This window comes from Pollachius pollachius (genome assembly GCF_949987615.1).
Source record: "Pollachius pollachius genome assembly, chromosome: 12".
Taxonomy (NCBI): domain Eukaryota; kingdom Metazoa; phylum Chordata; class Actinopteri; order Gadiformes; family Gadidae; genus Pollachius; species Pollachius pollachius.
Window position 1 is genome coordinate 8,403,119 of NC_136945.1, and position 21,507 is coordinate 8,424,625.

General features: G+C 40.9%; 2 protein-coding genes across 2 annotated transcripts in view; both read left to right on the plus strand.

Annotated features, from left to right (window-relative positions):
- Positions 1 to 3,891: 3,891 nt before the first annotated feature.
- Positions 3,892 to 10,065, plus strand: miip (migration and invasion inhibitory protein). Its single transcript, XM_079747443.1, has 8 exons — positions 3,892 to 4,219; positions 4,405 to 4,448; positions 7,956 to 8,064; positions 8,151 to 8,262; positions 8,376 to 8,455; positions 9,251 to 9,347; positions 9,493 to 9,609; positions 9,926 to 10,065. The coding sequence occupies exons 1-7, from the start codon at positions 3,964 to 3,966 to the stop codon at positions 9,575 to 9,577; spliced, it is 783 nt and encodes a 260-aa protein (XP_079603569.1). The 5' UTR covers positions 3,892 to 3,963; the 3' UTR covers positions 9,578 to 9,609; positions 9,926 to 10,065.
- Positions 10,066 to 10,077: 12 nt separating this feature from the next.
- The window catches only part of trim62.1 (tripartite motif containing 62, tandem duplicate 1), a 36,305-nt gene continuing 24,875 nt past the window's right edge, over positions 10,078 to 21,507 (plus strand). The window contains exons 1-9 of the mRNA XM_079747442.1: positions 10,078 to 11,337; positions 15,239 to 15,353; positions 16,017 to 16,142; positions 16,420 to 16,578; positions 16,705 to 16,798; positions 17,801 to 18,063; positions 18,222 to 18,317; positions 18,640 to 18,698; positions 18,787 to 20,848. The gene's annotated coding sequence lies outside the window, so the exon portion shown is untranslated. The remainder of the gene's footprint in view (positions 11,338 to 15,238; positions 15,354 to 16,016; positions 16,143 to 16,419; positions 16,579 to 16,704; positions 16,799 to 17,800; positions 18,064 to 18,221; positions 18,318 to 18,639; positions 18,699 to 18,786; positions 20,849 to 21,507) is intronic.

Consider the following 21,507-nt stretch of genomic DNA (forward strand, 5'->3'; position numbering starts at 1 on the left):
CTTGTTGAGCTGTTCTTCCCCCCCTATTATCTTATCTTAATGGCATCCACTGCTATCGGGAGCAGCAGGGGACAATCGACCTCTTCCATTGCTTTATCAGCAGCGCTCTCTCTCCCCCCCCCCCCCCCCCCCCCCCCCCCCATACGATTGATCTATCACCCTCTGCTATCTATCATCTTGTTCTATTGCTGCTATGCTTTTGCCGCAATGTTATCCGATCTGCACTTATTTGGGGAGGAGAATTTTATTTTTATCTTCTTTTAAATCAAAGTAAAACCTTTTAGTCCTGGTCACAAAGACTTAGACTTAGAAGTCGAACAGACCTTTTTGTGGTTCTTTTGACGCGTGTAGGCTACATGATGCACGCTTATGGGCCTGCAAAACGCGGACCGCGAGGGACGTATTGTTTTGCTACGGGTTCTTCTTCTTCGCCGACGTCAGCAATGTGGTGCTATGAACTCATACCCCGCTGTGACAACAGTTACTTTGCGAGGAGATGCCACAGTGCACTGGGCCTGAGGTCAGATAAAGAGGCTATGGTTTCGCCTCCTCGCAGACGCTCAGTAGCCTATTTTTTTTAATGGAGATTCCTTCGTTCATCCCCTTGGACCTTGGGCACGTCCTCTTGCTGAGATAATTTTATGGATTACATTGAATGAAAAATTATATCAGTGGGACTTCATGGCGCTCTGGCTCTTTATTTGTATAGGATTTTATATGGGTGTTTTGGGACTCAAACCCTTTTGCTCAATGTGAATATCAAGTGGCACTTTATCGCAAGTGTGATCATGCTTCCTTCGCAGGCAATACAAATATAGTCTTTAATGGCGGAATCACACTTTGATAATAGCTCACCCAAGTAGTTTGTATAGATAAATGCTGCCCTCTACAGGTAAAATCAAGCAGAGATAGGCATCTACCTGTACTGGTACTGGTGCTGGTGCTGGATCTAGTTATTCCCGTCATACCCTAGCCCTTCCCGTCATATTCACCCCCATTAATGCTGCTATCAAAGTTGTAGCTCTCAGGCGCCACGAGAGTTTATCACCCCGCACCATGCGCATATTCCCATAAATATGGTGACATGGGAAGAATAAACCTTGACGGAAAAAAAATAAACAACGTTGTGTTTTGAGCGGGCCCATAATGACACGTTTGTAAATCGCAAAAGCAATGCAGTTTCTTATGTTTTTGTTATTGTGCTCCTGGTTATCGCTGCCTTAATAAACAATGAGGCATTCCGGCAGCATGCTGTAATTGCCTGGAGCCCCAACAGTGGCTGAGTAATTACACAGACAGAGAGGAGTATATGGCTTCATGACTGTCACCATTTAATGATAATGGGGCACAACTGCGGTCAGCTAATCACAGCGAACTGGCTCGTACAGCTCGCCATGCAAATGTGACGTGACTGGAATACAGAGCAGCCGCTCGCCCCCGCGGCTACACCAAGCCGCTCGCTCGACAGGAGACCATGCATTTCATTATAGAGCGTGACCCATCGCCACCTGCAGGGCTTTGATTAGTGGCGCCGCGGACGGACAGGTTTAATTTTAGATAAACTATAAGACTTATCTGCCGGCACAGCAGACCATGCAGCACAGGCCTACTTATGTGTGCATTGTCTCAAAGTCGCATCGGATCTTAGAATCCTGTGGAGAATGGCACAACGGCAACCGACTCATCATGGCAACAAAAGTTGTGCACAGTACATTAGGCCTACTGTTTGGTTGCACTGTAGGCTCTACTGTATTTTTTGTGATTCAGGTTTCTTAACCTGCAATTCTACCTTGGATTTATATAGGATTATTGTATGCTTACAGTTGTTACTCAAGTGTAAACTGCACTTTAAAAGAAAAATACCAAAAAAAAATGCTAAAGGATCTGCAAAAGTTTTAATATGCCTTAATTGATCAATGTATTATGTGAGACAAATTAATGGCTAGCATAGCCTAAAATAATAATAGTTGTATGATCATACCGCTGACCATGAACACCTGATTCACATAAATCCTATTTCAAATCTTCCAAGTTTGTTTTAATGTCAACAGAAATTACTGCACAGTATCACAATATTAATGATAGGACCAATTATTTCAAATGCAATGCACTTTTAACTCACAACCCACTGCCTTAGCCTTCCATGTTTTTTTGTTCATACTCCTCGACTGTATGGGGTAACTAGCAGTATGACAACAATGTATGTTTAGAGTGAGATGCTTTCCTCATCACAAACAAAAACACAAACCAGTAGCTCTAACTTTGATTTTTCTAGAAAACAGTGATTGTCTGCCTGCCTATGTATTTCTAATTCTTTATTGAGGGGGAAGGACATTGATGATCTAACAGATCTTGGTGGTTTTTGCATACGTTCAGTTACGGATGATGTTTACACTGTATAGCCATCTATTATAGGCCTACAGTATGCTTTAAATTACTACTTAGCTCACTATAACACTTTATAACTTTCCACTTTATAACTTGCCACTTTATACCAGTCGACATCTGGATAAACACGTCTGTTGTTCCTCTTATACTTTTACTTTCTCTTATATTGCACTGTTGGAGGAACCCAAGACTAAATAATTTCATTGCCAGCGACTGCTCTGTAATTGTTGTCCATATGATAATAAAAACATCTTGAATCTTGAAAAAGAAGTAGGTCAATAAGCATTTCCATCTAAAAACCGAATTGATACTGCTACCTGGTTGGTGCCCAGACCCTTTTCAGAGAGACATCGTCGTATAAACACAGCTGTCACTTACACTTTCATTATCCATTGACCATGGCGGACTCACCCCCCCCCCCCCCCCCCCCCCCCCCCCCATGCCTCCATGGTTGAAAAAGTGCCCTCAAGAGTGGTGAATACGAGAGAAAGTGCCTTATTGGCTGCCCTTTACATGTGAAAAACGTTATTGGATGCCCTCTGGTGCACCTTCATATAATAAATTATGATGATGAGCCCTCTAGATGAGAAAATTCGATAACGTGGCTCAATGAGTGCCCTCTTAATGCCCTTACAGTGCCTCCATGGTTGAAAAAGTGCCTTCTAGAGTGGTGAATACGAGAGAAAGTGTCTTATTGGCTGCCCTTTACATGTGAAAATAATGAATGGGTTCCCTCTGGTGCCCCTTCATACAATAAATTATGATGATGAGCCCTCTAGAGCAAGAATGTGCCCTTTTTTATTTTTTCGCCCCTGCCCTTCAAACACTCTGAGTCTGCCACTGATGAGCCCTACATAAAAGTAGGTGTTTTGATGGGTCACTCATAACCCATAATTAGGGTTATGAGTGACACTGTCCTACGATGAGACCTCTGTGAAAAGCGTTTATTGCTTGTCAATTTTCTAAATGACTTTCATGCAATCAAACAAAGAGGTGAAACCTTAAAAGAGGTTGGCCTTCACGCGCGATGTCCAAAGTCTCGCGTGAAACAGCGCCCTCTCCTGTTCATTTAATTTCCTGCAAATTCAAAGGACTTTGTCAACATAATAACGTCGCATAGATATAACTGGTATATCTCGCGTAGATACATATCCATATATTGACCAACTAATTAAATTATTTGCTTGATTTTTGCTTTGCCCTTAGTATAAGACTATTAAGACTAGAAAGTACTAGCTACTCAAATTGACAGTGAGTTCAAAACAATCGGTGGAATACATTGTTCATGATTTGTGTACGATTTCAAATGGGCCGTGATTAATAAATCATTAACAACGTTTAACAACCAAACGCCCAACTTCACAATCAGCCGGAATATGCCACTTTAAAACCCATGACGGTGGTGTTGCACTCTGGGTACAACTCGTCTTCTGGCCAATCACGTCAATGTTGTTCTTGCGTTGTTAGGGAACTGAGGAAGTGTCTTCTTTTTCAAATGACATATATCACTATCGATCTCTCTGTTACTTTGCTCCTTCGAAACACGTCCGCATTCGATTGTGTTTGATTAATGGCATGATGTCCTCATCAGATAGACTTACTGCGTTTCGAGAACATAGTCAGTTGAACGAGTTGAGGCAGCAGAGCGAATGTTTGCAGCAAGTTGGCAGCGCCCATCACACTGGCGGTAGAGACCATGGACACGGAGAACATGCTGTTGGCTTTATTAAGGGGACTCGTAGGAATATAAGAACGAATCCCACTAAACATGCCGTAAGTTTCGCGGCGGACCTGACTTCAAGTCAAACCATGACATCACAAAGCAGAGAAGGTGAGGTCATGAATGGAGACAGCGCACTCTCCTCCAGATTATTCGTCCATTTTACAGCGAGGCATGCAAATAGCAGGATTGGGTCATTGTTCAAATTCTGTGAACACCATGAATTCAATACAATGTAAATTGTGCACGTTTGTCTCTAAATGGACAATATAATGACATTTCTGCTATTTTGTCAGACAATAATCCACCACCACCACGTCACGATAGAGACATGGAACGGGTGAGTACAAACTTTTGTTCTGTTGTACCTGGGTCATTCCTACTATTCGGTGCCATTTCAGTCTGGTAACTTTCTATCAAAAACTTTAAAATGTTCCATGATTTTATCTTATCATCTGAAGGAGGGCATGTTCAATTATAAGAAAAATATATTGGTCCAGCTCAGGATATTATATTTTAATAATTTTGACCAAATTCTTCACACCTATCATAGGCCAAATGTCCACCCTGTTACGGGACATTCTCATTTCTATTATAAAATGATTTGAATTCGCAGCTGTTATAAAATTTACATTTTCTTAGAGATATAATGTCCCTTATTTAACCCTGCAAATGTATTTTAACAAAAACCCATAAACAAGCATTATCTTGAGAAAGGACATGTGTTATTTTAGGACACAATGTCATTTCAACACATTTCTTTTAGTATAAAAAGGAATTTTAATGGGATTTGGCCCATTTTTTTAGTAATTTAATTTAGTCAATTTACTCCCTTTAAGCAACCACAAAGATATACATATTTTTTGATGATTTCATTTAATTATTATCAATAAACACACAGGTAACAGGGTGGACAGAAGAGTAACAGGGTGTACAGGACGTAACAGGGTGGACATCACAATATATATTTCATGAAAGAAAGGCAGGTAATTTACCTTAGAACATTCACATAAACATTGATAATGTAAAAATGATCTTCACTAACAACCCATTAATGAGGATAACTGCCCCAAACCTATATAGCAAATCAGCAACAGCAAAATAACTCGCCCCCCCCACACACACACACACACACACACACACACACACACACACACACACACACACACACACACACACACACACACACTTCAACCATCAAATGTACTGCACACCCAAAAGAAACATCAGGAACATTTTTCAGTCTTTGACCTCACAGTTGTCTTGGCAACAGCAAACTATTTATCAGACCAGCAACCCAGGTTTTCTAGGAACTTCCACACTTCCTTCTCTAGCTGGACAGATCTCTTATTCAAAGGTTGTGGCTCTTTCATCAGGCACACAATCTGGTCATCTCTGTACCAGCTAATGTCCTCTCGTGGACCTGGCCAGTCGAACTTGTTGATCCCATTCTTATGCATGCATTTTACTCTTACGTCTTCTTCAACTTCCAGGATGATTCCTGGGTAGGGTTCACCATCATATTTGACAATGCCCCACTGCCCAATGTTTTCTTTCATGATGGCCTCAGGCCGTGAAGGCTCTTCAGTGCACTGCAGGCTTGCCTCTTCTCCCAGGCTCACCTCCTTTATCCCATAGCAGGCACAATCCAGTACACCTTTGTCTGCCTGACAAAGGCAAGTTATGTCCCGGTATTTAATTGTCCCTGGAGATAAACTGATGACTTGGTGGATTTTCATTGTTCCTTTGACAGGAACAAGGGGGGGCGCTTCCATCATTTCCTGCACTTTCCTCTCAACATCTCCTTCTCCCACAAAAAAAAGTTCCACCGAAGTACCCACGCTCCTCAACTGGTGGAGCATAGCCTCTGCGTTGGGGATATCTCCTCCATGGCGGACGATTTGGTCAGCTGATCTTTTAAGGGTACCCCCGACACCATCTGGAGCTCCCTTTCCATGGCTGGCCTCAAAAAAGTTCCAGCTGATATCTTTAAAGCCTTTCTTGAAAGGCTCTTTTGAGATTAGGTAAAAGTTTCCCTTCTGTTTGTATTGTGTAGCTGGGCCGTCACTGAAGACATGAAGGCGATTAATCAGAGGGTATCTCTCCCTCACCATGTCTAACACAGGGCCGAGGTGGGCCCAGATAGCTGGGGGATCGTGCCGCCTAGAAGGCGAGATGGAGCAGAACGTCACTGGGGACTGCTCAGCTGCAGTGTACAGCACTCCTGTATGTAGGGTTGCTTGCTGACGTGACCCTCCAAAATGGACCGATTGAATCTCTTGAGAATACTTACAGGAGTAGTTCTCACTGAAATCTACATGTAGTAGACATTCGTTGTTCCTCAAGTTTTCTCTGAGCTGTCTGTAGGCCCCGTACTGCCACCTGATATTAAAGATGTGTCGCCTAAATCTAAACAGCCTGTCATGAAATTCACTTACAAGTTCATCCTCTGTTGTCATCACATTTTTCTTCACAGTGATTGTTGACCTTTTCTGGACTTGTAGGAGGAGTGTTCATTGACTGAAAGGTCATCCTGGCTCTGTCATTTTTCCTCAGCTTTCTCTTTCTTTCTCGCCATTTCTTTCTTACTGCTCTCTTCTCTCTTTCGCTTAGGTCTGACACTTTCTTTTTTCTCCCTTCATCAATGTCCTTTCTCCACCTCTCCTTCTCTTTATTGAAGTATTGCTGCCGTCTTTCATGGTCTACATCCCGACGAGCCCTGTAGCGCCATTGCTTTGCTGCGGCAGACAACGGCGCCATTCCCTGATAATTACATGCAAACCATTTTTAAAAAATCTTATGGAATCTTATGGAAGTATGGAACAAAAAAGGCATAATAATGTATAAAAAATCCAATACAAACTGGAAACACTTATTCATCTAGCCCTCTTACATCCACCCTGTTACTATGTGTCCCCCCTGTTACTGTGTAAAACAGCAACAGGGGGGACAGTAACAGGGGGGACATTTTATGCTAAATTTAGCTATTACTACTCATGTGATGCAGAAGAAGCTAGCTAATGTTGACCACTGAGGAGGATTTTTAACATGTTTTTTAACCATATTTTCAAAATAAAGACAAAAACAAAAACAAAAAAGGATCAGTTTCCACTATTTATAAGCATAACAGGGTGGACATGTTATGCTTTACCGCATCAGTCAAGCTTTCTAAAACATTGAAAAAAAGGTTGATTAAAGAGTGATACTTACTCTGCTTCTTGTAGATGATTTCCCTCCAAAAAGTAATGTTACTTGTTGAGTCATGTGACTAGAGGGATAGTCTGAGGGGGGTGTTCAGGGGGACTTGCATCAGAGTAACAGGGGGGACAGTCGATTCAGGGACACAACATATTTTAAATACTTAAAGTCTTAAAAATGTTTTAATCACAAAAAATAACATTTGGTAAGGAATATTATAAACAAAGCTATACAACAATAATGACAAATGTAGAATTTCTTTGATTTTTATTACTTATATTTGTAACTGAAGTTGAGCAAACACGATTGGGGACATGGCAGTTTAGTTGTTTGTGCTAAAGTTGGAGGAATTATTTTAAATGCAATTAATCCTGGGGACATACTGTTGTGTTCTACGGTAGAGGGGGGTTAACTATATAAGATGAGCTTTTAAAAATAAGTATTGGCCAATTTTTACAAAAAATATACCATATTAGGCTATGGGGACTCAAATGGCACCGAATACTAGGAATGACCCACCTGTGTACCACTAGATGGTGCTATAGACATCAGACATAGTCACTTGAGACATGTCCACACCTTCTTAGCCCTTTGTTAAAATTGAAAAAACGAAAAAAAAATAAACTATGCCATGTTTTTGTTTTTATAGAGGCCGGCTGAGGTTAGCGTCACATTCCATTCTCCTGAACAGGATGAGTTGACTCACTCAGAAAGTCACCATTACATGCCACCTTTACTTGGATATGATTGGATAGCAGGTAGGCCTTCTCTTCATATATCTCTTCTGTGGTATCTCTGGCTTCTCTGTGCATGCATGCATACAAATGCACGATTATCTTCCTAGGAGTCCTGGATGCGGAAAGTTGTTCGATGGAACGCTCTGAGGAGTTCTTCGATAACCTGCGTACATTTCGATCCGTGAATACTGACGAATGTGTCTCTAGGCGGCCTGTAAGGTAAGTTGCGTGAATTGTGACTGCACTAGTCCCTGATTATGCCGCTTGAGGTCAATATTGTTTTCACAGATGAGTATGTTTGTATATTGGCTCTTTTATCGTCTGCTTAATAGATTGTTGGAGGACGGCCCATCTGCCCAGCTGCTTTTAACGGACAGGGACAACACGGAGAGCACCACGGACACCCATCAATGTATGTTGGATGCTGGAACTCGATGTATTCCCTACTTCCTGGCTCGCTTTACCTTTCTTCCTTACCTTAGTAGATCGTTCCTTCCTAACTTTCTTCAGTGGGGTTAGGGTTAGGGTTAACCGTTCATTCATTCATTCCTACATTCACCACGAGCCAGAGTTTAAGTATGCTGCTGTGTGCCTGCGCCCCTCCTCTCTCCAGGTACGTTCTGTTACAGGATCAACAGCAGACTATTCCCTGTCCCCCTGGACCCTCATGAATGTTGTCCAGTTTGCAGAAGACCCAAATCCACTGTTCCCCACACAGCCACCCAGCCTGCACTAGTCAGGTTACTATGATGTCAATATGCTTGGTGGGAGTTTACCCTGAACTTTAGCACCTGATATACATTGTGTCTTAAAGTTACCGTGGCCTAATAATGCTCACTAATTTAAAAAATGGGAGTTACCCTAACCCATTAACTTACAGTCACGTACTTAAAATCCATAGACAGAAGTGTGTCCCATTTGCAACCATTTCTGTTTATAACAAGGGTCATTATTTTCCGGGCAATAACTATTACCTGATTATTTCCTAATCTCTCAAAAATCAGATTTTAATGTTGCTTTCACTCCAGCATTCCGATTGTTTGTCGCTGTCACATGTTCTGAACTTATCCTGACTATAAAATTGAAATGTGACTAACATTATTGGCACAAATAACAATCCTATCCAGTTATAATTGAATAGTTACGGTTGTCCAATTGATCTTATAATATTGTTGCCTGATAAGATGTATATTTGTTTTTTAATCAGGGTCAGCATCCCACACTCCACAATCGGGCCAGCGTATAAGTATAAAGCCCATCGCCGTTGCAGTTTTGATCCATCTGATAGTTTGGGCTTACCATCAGTGAGTGATGTTTTTATTATTATCATTATTTAGTAGGAGTTTGTAGTTACCTTAATCATTCCTTGATCAAGAGTATTATCACTTTGACCAATTGGACATGTTCTCGATTGATTCTAACGGCATGCGTTGTTTTGCTCTGCCCTAGCACTGTCTGTCAGGCTGGGCCAATACAGGCCAGACCACAATACCAGAGGCTGATAATCTGGATCTACGAGGCAGCCTCAACGTGAACAGAACCCCTGACCTCTCGCAGACTGAGATGGTAAGGCGTTGCGTACGTTGACGAATGATCCTTGGTCAGAGTTGGAGAGTGATAGACTTAGCTATTTATTGATAAAACCTAGCAATACTTTTAAAGACAATAGTTGTTGTAATTGTAATTATAATGTATGCTAATGCAGTACACTTAGGCCTACTACTTGTAGCGTAAAAGTAGAAGCTGTTTATTGGCTTTAAATGGATCAAGTAATTATTGAATCTACTGGCTGATCTAATTTAACAACATGCTTATCCAACAGGCCAAAACCTATATTATTTTATTTGGTATCACAGTTGATATAGTGTATGTCTTTTGTCAGGACTATCCACTGTCAGGGGGGTCTGGCTGTCGGCGTGGTGACCAGACGGCCACTGTATCACGACTGGCTCGATACAGCTTCCAGCACCTCTCCCCCAAAAGGAAATACATGAGTGATAAATCCTTCCATGTGTACTGACTAACCTCTTTCCTTTTGATGTTTTATTTCAGATGATGTATCACTTCAATTCTGTTTTACAAACGAAGTAGCACCATGGTATACGTCTTATAAAACATTTAGAATCTATCCACAATTTAGTGTAGATCGTACATTTTTAAATATGAATTAAAAGGTTAAATATCAATGCTAGGACCCCTGCCATATGTGATTGAGTATTTTTTTTATGGCCCTGTGCCTCTTTCCTTTGTGTTGTTCTGTATCTGAGAATAACACCAGTGGTGTCTGAATATTTGAAAATGCATAATTAATGTAGTAACCGTGGTTCATTGATAACTTTTGAATCATTTGGGTGATAAATGTGAGATCCCATAAGTCAAATAGAAGTTCACTTCTGTTTTTAAACTTCCCTTTAAACGTTTGTGGTAACAACGCAGGGAAACTCACGAGTTTCATAGATTATTTTCACCGAGTAGCTGTATCCCTGCATCGGACTCAACGGAAGCAAGCAAAGACCCCGAAGAGTGTGCCAACACACACTTCCCCTCTATAAACTCACAGAGTTAACAGGTTAACTTCATGCTGCCTTTTTTAATGTCCATTAATGTCCATTTAGTAAATAATATAATAATATAGGTTCATTAGAAATGTGGTAAAATGTTTTTTAGGTTAATTAGAAATGTTGTAAAATGTTTTTTATAGTGGCACAGTAGGCCTATATATATAATGTAAAATGAACAGAAATATTCGCTTATCTTTTAATCTAGATTTTTAGTACTTATCAACGTCCTTGAGTTCCTTTGCTTGTCTGAAGGATTCCGATAGGTAAGGCTAGAATAAGAAGGGGTGACAAGACGCTGTGTTGCGCTTTCAAAATAAAATATTTTTCTCCCCCGGTATAATTTTTAGGTGGGACAGATGCGCCTGTCTCCAATATTTGAGGGGAGCCGCCGCCCCCCCGGTTCCTACGCACCTGTTTATAAGTTTGGTATAAAGGTCACGTTCTGGCAAAACACTTTCGGTTTCCGTTTGGCATATTGTGATTTTTGAGAGGGAGACATTCCTGAGTCACATTAAAGCTGCCTGTTGTACTTGCTGGCATTTGATCAGTAGCATAAACCACGCCTTACTAGTGTGGTTGCCTGATCGACCTTGTAGGGCTTGTTGTTGAACAAGTCGGTGAGCCGGCTTCACTACATGAGCAGACGCAAATCGCTGTGTTGTATTTACCTTGACGAGAGATGAGGGCCGCAGCAACGCTGGTGGCTGCCCTGTTGTCTGCTACCACATATCAGGTAGGATGTTTTTACCTGTTTGTGTGCTATTTATGTCATTTGTTATATATCTCTTGACAGCTGGGATACACGCAACTGTGGAGGGCGGCCGAGCTCTCCGAGTGGCAAACGACGTGCGTCGCGACGTAGGTCGCATTGGTCGCGTTTTTTTGCGACAGTTGAAGTACCAGAAAGCCATGCTCTCTGGCGAAAGCTACCTACAGCTCTTTATTGCTGATATTAATTTAATATTTTTCTATTCAATTACAGTTTAAAATGATGAAATCGTTGCTCTATCAGTATCAATAAAATATATTAGTTGTAATTTGGGGCGTATTCAAATAATGTATTTTAAATATAGCCTATTTGTTTTGTTAAATGTCATTAAGCCTAATTAAGTATTTTATGTACAAAGTTCTTCGTTAAAGAGTGATATACTTTGATATAAACGAAGCGATTCTTAGTCAGTGGTACAAGCGGTAGTGACGCATGTTCAGTAATCAGCAGGGCAGTTGTTTGATTCTTAGTACAGCCAGTATTTTTGCTATTTTAGTCAAACTTATTGACGCAATCTTCCTCTTTCTTTTTAACATTTTAGTATGATTTAGTACGATGGTATGATAATTATTTGACGTAATGACGGGCTGCGACGCCTGGCTGGTATCGGCTGGCTGGCTGCGACGACAGGCCAGCCACGGCTGGCCGCTGGCTGCCGCTGGCCACTGGCCGCTGGCTGCGGCTGGCTGAACCAAAAGCCTATGTTATCAGTTAACATCTCATTGAACAGAATAAATATACACACGTCAGTATAGTAAAAACATAGGCCTACATAAAATAATATATTGGTTAGATATACAGTATGTAGGCCACGATAGGCGTGTTTACTATAAATAGTAATACAGTCATGGATTATATATTAATAGTTGATTAACATATGTATGACAGTTTACAGTTGTTTCGTCATCTTTGTTGATGTGCCCACTGATACAATTGGCCACTCCTACATAATGAGCATTTCAATGCCTTACAAATCAGCCCCCTCCCCACAAAAGCTATATATTATTGTATGTACGCAAGTATATTTATTCTGTTCAATGAGATGTTAACTGATAACATAGGCATTTGGTTGTGGTAGCAGCCATGGTGACAATGGTTGGCTGCCACAGGTCGCTCATTCAGCCATACCTCTAGTTGGTTGCGACCTATTTGCCGCAAAAAGGGTCGCAACATTTTTATGGTCGCGACCTAGTCGGCCAGCCGCCAGCCGCCAGCCGCCAGCCGCCAGAGCCAGTCAGGCGTCGCAGCCCGTCATTACGTTAAATAATTATCATACCATCGTACTAAATCATACTAATATGTTAAAATGAAAGAGGCCGATTGCGTCAATAAGTTTGACTAAATGACCAGAAATATATCTGACCGTGGAAGAATCGAACACCCGCCCTCTTCTTCAGTAACCCAGCGTCACTACCGCTTGTACCACTGTCCTCTATCTGTCACACTTATATTTAACTATATTACTCTATAACGAAGAACTTTGTACATAATATACTTTATTAGCCTTAATTACATTTAACAAAACAAGTATGCTATATATAATACATAAAATACATTATTTGAATACGCCCCAAATTACAACTAATATATTTTATTATTTTTATTTTGTGGTATTTTTTGGTTTTATATAGGCTACACTTGAACTACTATAATTCAATGAACCTAACCCAATGTTTTCAACCTTTGGTGGTCTAGGTTTGTGCGCTGGATTTGTTTCTTGGATTGGCCCCATTTACAAACAGTCCAAACTAACCTTGAGGGAGAGTACACTGTGACGCGCTTAGTTAAAATAATTCAGTTCTTCTTGGTTTGCGTTCGATCATTTATTCATTAAAAAACATGTAAAAATACAAACTGGTGCCAGTTACCGAACTCTCTCTCTCTCTCTCTCTCTCTTTCTTTCTCTCTCACACACATTTTGCACATTATGTAGGAGACATGCTTGAAAAAAAATAAATAAAAAATAACGTAGTCAAGGTCTATGAAGTTTAGAGGGCTGCTGCATGTTCTCCCGGCTCTTCTGCTTACTGTAAAAGGCAAACCTTTGTAATTGGCCATGTCCAGATAGCTTGGTATTGAATTCGCACCTGACGTAGCCAATACCTCGGAAAAAGGTAGTCTGACGTCACGAAAATGTTTTAGGGAGACTCAAGACAACTTCTGAGTGAAAATACTGCAAAAGCCACTTCATCTGTTAGTTGCAGACTGACAGACAGTACATCCAATCAGGACGAACTTGTCCAATACGTACCTACCCCTTAAATAACAGTGTGCGATACAAGCCCATATCATAGAATACAGGAGACTTACGTATGTGGCTCCCACAAACAGCATTGCTGACCTTTTCTTTCCACTATTTCACACTGGCCATGGCGTTCTTGCAATATAAATTGTGTTTCAAAGCGGAGTTGGCACTGTTTACTTAGCCACTGCATGTGTACTTCTCGTTTATTTTACCGTTTGTATATCAGGTGGTCCGCGAATGGTCTTGATGACAATTTAGTGGTAAATCAAAAGTCAAAGGTTGGGAACCACTGACCTGGCCAGCTGCCAACATCTTGTCTTAATTAATATATTAGGTCAATCTTTAAGCGTACCGTTTCTTACACAATGCCATGGACATTTCCTAGAGAGAAAATTGTATACAGAGAGAAGGCTGATCATATACTACTCGTAGCCTCCTCTTTTATCGCAATAAAAAAGTTTGTTTTGGAATGCAGCCAAAAAAAGGGGGAAATAACAATGTTCTTCCTCTAGTTCTATTGGGGAAAAGAATGTCGCTTAGAGGTGTGTCTTTATCGTCAGACTATGAGCATTTCCTTGAAGAAACAACACTTCTACATCAATTTCCTGTTATAGAAGGCATGCAGTTGCAAGTGTTATTGCAAGACATTGCTGCTAGTATCAAACTCGATACAGAGCTGATGCTAACCACATTGTACCTCCTGTGTGTGTGTGTGTGTGTGTGTGTGTGTGTGTGTGTGTGTGTGTGTGTGTGTGTGTGTGTGTGTGTGTGTGTGTGTTGTGGTACTGGCATACAAGGCAGTCGATGGAACTGCCCCTGCCTACCTCCAAGCATTAGTAAAGCCACACACCCCAGCTCGATCCCTCCGCTCAACTACCTCAGCTGGACGTCTGGTACCGCCATCGCTAAGAGCAAGCAAAGGTCGATCAGCAAAGTCACAACTTTTCTCTGTTTTGGGACCTCAGTGGTGGAACGAGCTCCCTACCGATGTCAGGACCGCAGAGTCGCTCACCAGCTTCCGCAAAAGACTCAAAACTCACCTGTTCAGAGTTCATCTCGACTCTGCATAGAAACCAATGCACAGCCACCATTGAATGTTGTACGTCCTGTCACTTGTACATTGCCCTTATTCAAGGTACTTAATTGTGTAACATCTACAGTAGCTGCTATCGCTGCTTTACACGGGGAATGGATTAGCCTAGCGATTGTAATACTTGCACTTGGTTCTATGAACGTCTTTACTGTACCGACAGCGATATATTGTTCACTTCTTATGACAAATGTACTTATTGTAACAAATGCACTTATCGTAAGTCGCTTTGGATAAAAGCGTCTGCTAAATGCCCTAAATGTAAATGTAAAGGTGTTTGTGTCTGCGTGCATGTGTGCAGAAATACAATTTATAATTCTGCCCTCAAGTTCAAGTTCTTTATTAAGTCAAATGCACGACAAACAGTAGGATTCATTGCTGGCAATCGAATTCAAGTGTTCCAAGCTCTCCTCGGCAGAGCAGGTACCTTAACAGTATGTATGTGTACAACATGTATTAGTATTTGTTTCTAGAAATGCAACTCTTAACCAAGTAATAATACTCTGCTCTGTTTCTTTATGTCGATGCAGGTTGACTCTAAGGTGCCGTATCAGCTCACCTCCAGTAAGAAATGTGACAATGTGAAGGAAGAATACCCTGTTCAAATATCAATGGCTGATTGGTGCTGCAGCCGGTGTCCCCCAGGTAAGAGAATAACACCATGTACACACACCTGCACACGCACTCATGCACGCACGCACATGCACATGCGTTTATCACCAAAAATCTATAATTAAAATACAAACACACACTCACACACTGAATCACCAAGGAGAAGGAGTCCACTCATTCATCATACAATCTGCTGATTGTAGAGATATCAATACATGTCAGTGCACGTTGTGGAAAGGTAAAAAAGGGAGGGAGCACACAAAATAGAGTTCACTTGGGTAAGGATCATCAGCCATATGTGACGTCATTGGGATTGCATGGTAAAATTCCCAAAGAAACAGCTGAATTGCTTTGATATTATTCGTTCATTACTTTAACTACGTAAATCGAACATCATTTGGCACTATATGTGAAAGGAGATATATGTGAAACATATGTGTAAACAAGACTAATCTGAACTATATCGGCTCTCAATGAGTTGAAAGCCTAAAATAACTCTTTGACGCAATGTATCTTTAGTTTATGGAGATCTTGGCAATGGAACTACATCTTCTACTACAATGTCAACAAGAAACACCAATCCGTATACACTTCCTTTTGATTGATGAAGCATCCACATGCTGGTGTTAACCTTTGATAACCCAGCCGCACGTGACAGGAATCCTGTTGAATGTTAATGTGGTAATTTTCTTACAGGAACCATGCTAAAAGTGAGCTGTAATGAAACTGCTGACAGTGTGTGCGAACCTTGTTCGAGCGGTCAGTATATGGAGAAATGGAACTATAAATCATCCTGCTTTTCATGTCATGAGTGTCGAGAAGGTGGGTGATGAGCACATATCTTACCAACCCCTAATAGTTCAACACTGGCTCAACATTTATGAAATCATTTTAAGTTCAAAGACTTTAGCGTCAATTTGTGAGAAAATATATCGAACCACCTCTGTCCGACAGACTTTATAGAGTTCTGAATCGTCAGAAAAAAAACACTTTTTTCTTAGTTGAATGAGAGCGAAAGCGACCCGAATGTTTGAATGTTATTCATTTCCAACCCCATGTTCCGCTGTATGTAATATTTCAAATATACATGTCCATTCAGATGACGGTTTGCAATATTTGCAAAAATGCACTACCAGCAACAAGTCCAAGTGTGTGTGCCAGCCTGGATGGTACTGTGACATAGGATTTAAAAAGCCATACTGTACAGGTTGTGAGAAATACACTTTGTGCGAACTTGGTTTTGGAGTCTCTGAGCAAGGTACAGTGGCCTGCTATTTTTGATTCTATAAAGTACATCAAAAAATTACATCCAGACTTTCTTGGTGGCAAGGTTAAGACATGTACTCTTCACGGCTAACTGTGAAACTTCTTGCATGGATTTCAGGGACTGCAGATTCAGATGCAAAGTGCTCACCTTGTCCTGATGGAAAATATTCTGACGTGGCCTCTCACACTGAATCCTGCAAGCCTCATACAAGGTGAACAATACCACCCGTCTGCATAAGTCATGACTGCTTAATTGCATGAATCTCTCTAACTGCGATCAGGTTTCTTTCTTTCTTTCTTTCTTTCTTTCTTTCTTTCTTTCTTTCTTTCTTTCTTTCTTTCTTTCTTTCTTTCTCTGAATCTCTCTCACCCTCTTTCTCACTATTTCACTCTCTGTGTCTCTGCATGTTCGATTCTTTGTCTGGCGTCTCCATCTCAAACTCTCTCTTGGTGTTTGTCATTATAATATACTGGCCAGGCCGGACTCGGTTTGATTAGACGTGGCAGCCCAGCCAGGCTGGAATTTGAGTCTCCATTACATCAGGGCTAGCCACTTGAAGGTGTTTCTTTAACTGAGCCGCGCTTGTCTTGAGCTGATAAATCAACAACACACACAGTTACTTTTGCCTATTTCATTTTATGTTATAGCCTACCGTAAAATTTAATAGATTGGTTAAAGAGACATTTAATATTTTCGGCCATTTCAAACAGAGTGAACACACAATGATACCCGCAAACAGGAATACAGTTAGAAGATTCCTATTCTCAATAGCTCATTGATAGTCAATTTGGTTCAGTCATGTTTTACACATGTTTCGCATATATTTCTATGGTTGCCACATGATGTTAGGTTTAGTTAAAGGAAGGAACGAGTAATGACGAATTAGGCTGTTGAGAACTATAGCAATAATCTTCGTGCATGGTGATGCATCTGTGACACAAGAACGCACAGTTTATTGCATTTCTGTCTGGTCTATATTCCTACATTTGAGAGACAACTACTCGCTCCAAACAGTAAACAGGGCTAAGGTCACCACAGCCCACATGGGGGGGCACGCTTTGGAGCCAACCTCTGCACGATTTGGTGCGTCTGAATTGGTAATGGCAACTCAAATCAGCAGGGTGTGTTTTGACGCAACAAGGCCAAATGTGCAAATGGAAAGAAAACGCCTTCCGTCTTCTATCTCTCTCAAACTCTCTCTCTTCCTCTGAAGGTGTCAAAAAGCTGTGGTGAAACAGGGCACTGCTATCTCAGACACAGAGTGTGACCCGACGACTTCCGTATACCCCAAGACACCTCAGAGCCCCTCAACAGAGAAACAGTCTAATGTGATGGATACCACTGCCTCTATTGTGGAGTATACAACCTCCAGTCTATTAAAGACTTCAATTCCAATGAAAACCAACGCCACGTTGACTCCCATCCAGTCATCCCTTCCAGCAATTAAAACGCCAGCAAGCACTGGCGTAAAACTAGGTTGGCTTATTGATTTGATGAATATATTAACTATTACATTGTAATCGTATCCCTTTTTGAAATATTAACATGTGTGTTTCTGTGTGTGTGTGTGTGTGTGTGTGTGTGTGTGTGTGTGTGTGTGTGCGTGTGTGTGACTAATACAACAACTGTATTAGTTGCAGTTGTTGTCCCTAGTGTCGTCATTTGTGTTTTGCTCATCATTTTCCTGGTTATCCTGGTGCTGTGGCAATCTAAAAAAATCAACAGGAGAGGTAATGCTGGATGCTGTATGATGTAGTCATCCTTTAGGTTTTAACCATATTCACAGTTCTTACTCAAGGATTTTTAGTTCTTGAGTCGATTAGACATTCAATTATTTTTACTACATAATCATCATGCGATACAAAAATTCGGATTGAAATTTTGTTTAAAAATACAAATAGATAGTTATATATAGGTTGAAAGATTTTATGAAATGTGTTGACATTGCATGAATACCAACTGAGATTGTGCTGTATACACTATATCGTAAACATCAACTAGCTGTAGTTGAGCTCTATCTATCAAGTATTGATATTGATATTCCTTTCTCAGGAAGTCAAAAACACAATTTCTTGACAGATACAAATGGAAATTCCGAGATGGTTAAAAGCGTAAGTTTGCTGATTTCACCACTACTTCAATACACACGATTATTTTGTATTATGCAGACTGTGACATTCCCTCCTCTTCTGCCGGCAGATGCATCGCAATAATGCTTTGGGTGCTCAGATCACATCAATGGCTCCTGAATCTCATGAACTGCAGGCTTTGATGGATACCCAGGAACCCTGCACTGGCCACAGTGATGCTCCCGATAAACCTTTTGCAGGAAGGAAAGACCCCCATGTCATCAAATGTGATTCTTTAGTGTAACAATAGTACTGAATGTTGTCCAGGTTTTGCACTGACGTTTTTGAGTGTGACACACACAAGCAGAGGGTATCTTTAGGCCCAGGTCAAAGTTTCTGGTTGCCCCTGGGGCACTAGTTAATACCCATAAAACAAGAAGAAGTAAAGAAACTGATGCACAATTATTCCTGCACTGTATTGCATATTTATGCATCCAATACATATCACGCCGTTGCATTACTGTCTGAATTCCCTCAACGGTTATTCTCTTTATAGCGTCCTGTATACTGCACTCTATAGGGAATGAGGGCACAAGAGCAACAATTCAACTGACCCCTGGGCCCGAAGGCCTCCGACTTGTCAACGTTGGTATCACTTTGCACGCAGCAAAGGGCTTCTGCTGCCGCCTTCCCCTGTCCCTCTTGTGCGTCCAACGCTGAGTCAGTCATGGGGACGGAAGTGGAGGGGTCAGGCACCAGGCAGTCTGGGTGTTGGAGGACAGTGGTGTTGGTTTTAACCAAATAAGGGGAAGGGCTTGTATTTTTAGTCAGATGGCTGAACTTATTATTTTACTGTGCAATAAGTTCTGTGGGTTTCGGGTGAGAGGAGCAAACGTTTTAGCAATGTATTGAAGGACTCATCAAAAGTTAGGCATTTCTTAGTTTTATGGCTGAAATAACCCATGTATTTTTTTCCTGGCAAGGAAGCTACTTTTTGTACCCATGTTAGATGATGGTGACGTTCTGTGTATGTTAATATCCAGGACCTCTGTAAGTGCTAGATGAGGTTTGCAACCAATGCCAAAGACATCATTCACCATTGTATTGTACCAGTGTTGTATGGAGATGGTTGGTTTTCCTCAGAGCTTAAGAGCCTGACCGCTTTTTATTTTTACTTAATTCATTTTTCTCCACCATAGCTATGCATATTTTTGCACTGAAGGACTATGTCCGGCTTATTTTAAAAGGCTTAAGATTGCAGTGTGTACAAGGCGAAAGCAACAACTGAAATTGAGGCAGTGAATTGTTGTTGTTGCTTAGCCTCACCAGTAAAATGACATCCTTGACTGTGTCATTCTAGACGTTCATGTATTTCCTGGTGTTGTGCCTTGGAGTATTAACGTTATGTATTTTGTGTGTGTTTAGGTTTGTGCTTCTATCAGGGGTCTCCTTAACAAAATATGCGCCCAACCTCAATGAGGAATATATATATATTTTTTACAAATCATTGTACAACCGCTGATTGTCTCATATATATTTGTACAGTAATAAAGGACCAAAGAGGCAGATAAGGTGCACGTGTATATGGACCATAGAAACCTATCTATACTTCATATTCATGAACTGTATTGGCAGGTTCTCTCTTTGGACAATCGCGCCCCCTTCTGGTTCATAAACTGCTGTGAATTTGATATTAGCATTGTTTAGCTAATCTGTATGAGAAAGGTTTGCTTGAAATCTGATCATGTTATCGGCCTATAAATTAATATAATACACTTAATATGTTTTTTTATAAACGGTTGCAGTGCAAATCAGATGCCGTACAGTGTTTTCATTTCATTTAAAGAGCCCAAGACCAGAGATAGTCAGCTGAGCTCAAGAGCGAGCGATGGGGTTGAGTCTGCGCCGTACCATTATCGGGTGAAGACAGGATCCACATTTCCAAGATTTTCAACTATTGAATCCACACTTTATTTTACAGACGGAAGAATATTAATTATTTCTATCTTCTAATATATTTTTTAACATATATATTTTGATAGGGTACTCGTAGTTACCAGTATTTATAAACATCATTTATGGAAACACCCATTGCTCGGGCAGTTGGTTTGTTCTGTTGCCGCTGTTTGTTGTTCCCCTTCCTGAAGGAAAAATCAAGCGCTGGGGCTGCCCGTGTCGGCATCTGTGAGCTGGTGAGTTGAGTTTATTTTATTGTTTTTATTGATGACTGGTTGTATAATTTGGTTGAAAGAAAGTATTTTGCGGTACCAATGTTGCCAGTTAGCCACGTGTCTTTACTGTCAAAAAGTACAAAAAGTGGTTTTCCATTATTTAGTGCCTGGCATCTACGTGTTGTGGTCCGTAGAAAGGTGGTGTCGTGGGTTGGCTCAGATGTAACGTTACACTTAGGAAACAGCAAGGTGCAACGCGCCGGTTAAATTGCAGTCTTGCTAAAGCGGTGATAAACGTTTGACACTTTACAATTGGAAACTGCTTACTCTTTTGAAAATACAATACTGGTCGTTTTGAGGAATTAAGGAATCTGTCAGTGGTCATGACAATGAGAGCAGGAGAGGTTAAATGCTGCAGGTGCTCTCCTAGCCTTCTGTATGGGACAGGGTTTCAGAAGTAAAATAGGCTATCCTTTCATGTTTTCTCATGATGCTCTTTTTATTCAGGGGAAGGACCGTTAATGGTGTCAATCAATTGTTACGACCTTTCATTTAAATAATGTCACTGATCGAAGTTATATGAAGTTTGGATCCACAGATCATCTGACATTGCCTTGACAAATCGCAGTGAACGTTAAATTCTCTGGTAATCCTTACTTCTTAATCCATTTAAAGGTAGC

Excerpts from the sequence above, each read along its gene's own strand:
- miip (XM_079747443.1), top strand. The coding sequence starts at position 3,964 with ATGATGTCCTCATCAGATAGACTTACTGCGTTTCGAGAACATAGTCAG. Across the intron at positions 4,449-7,955 it reads ACGATAGAGACATGGAACGG|AGGCCGGCTGAGGTTAGCGT; the intron begins GTGAGTACAAAC and ends TTGTTTTTATAG. Across the intron at positions 8,263-8,375 it reads GTCTCTAGGCGGCCTGTAAG|ATTGTTGGAGGACGGCCCAT; the intron begins GTAAGTTGCGTG and ends TCTGCTTAATAG.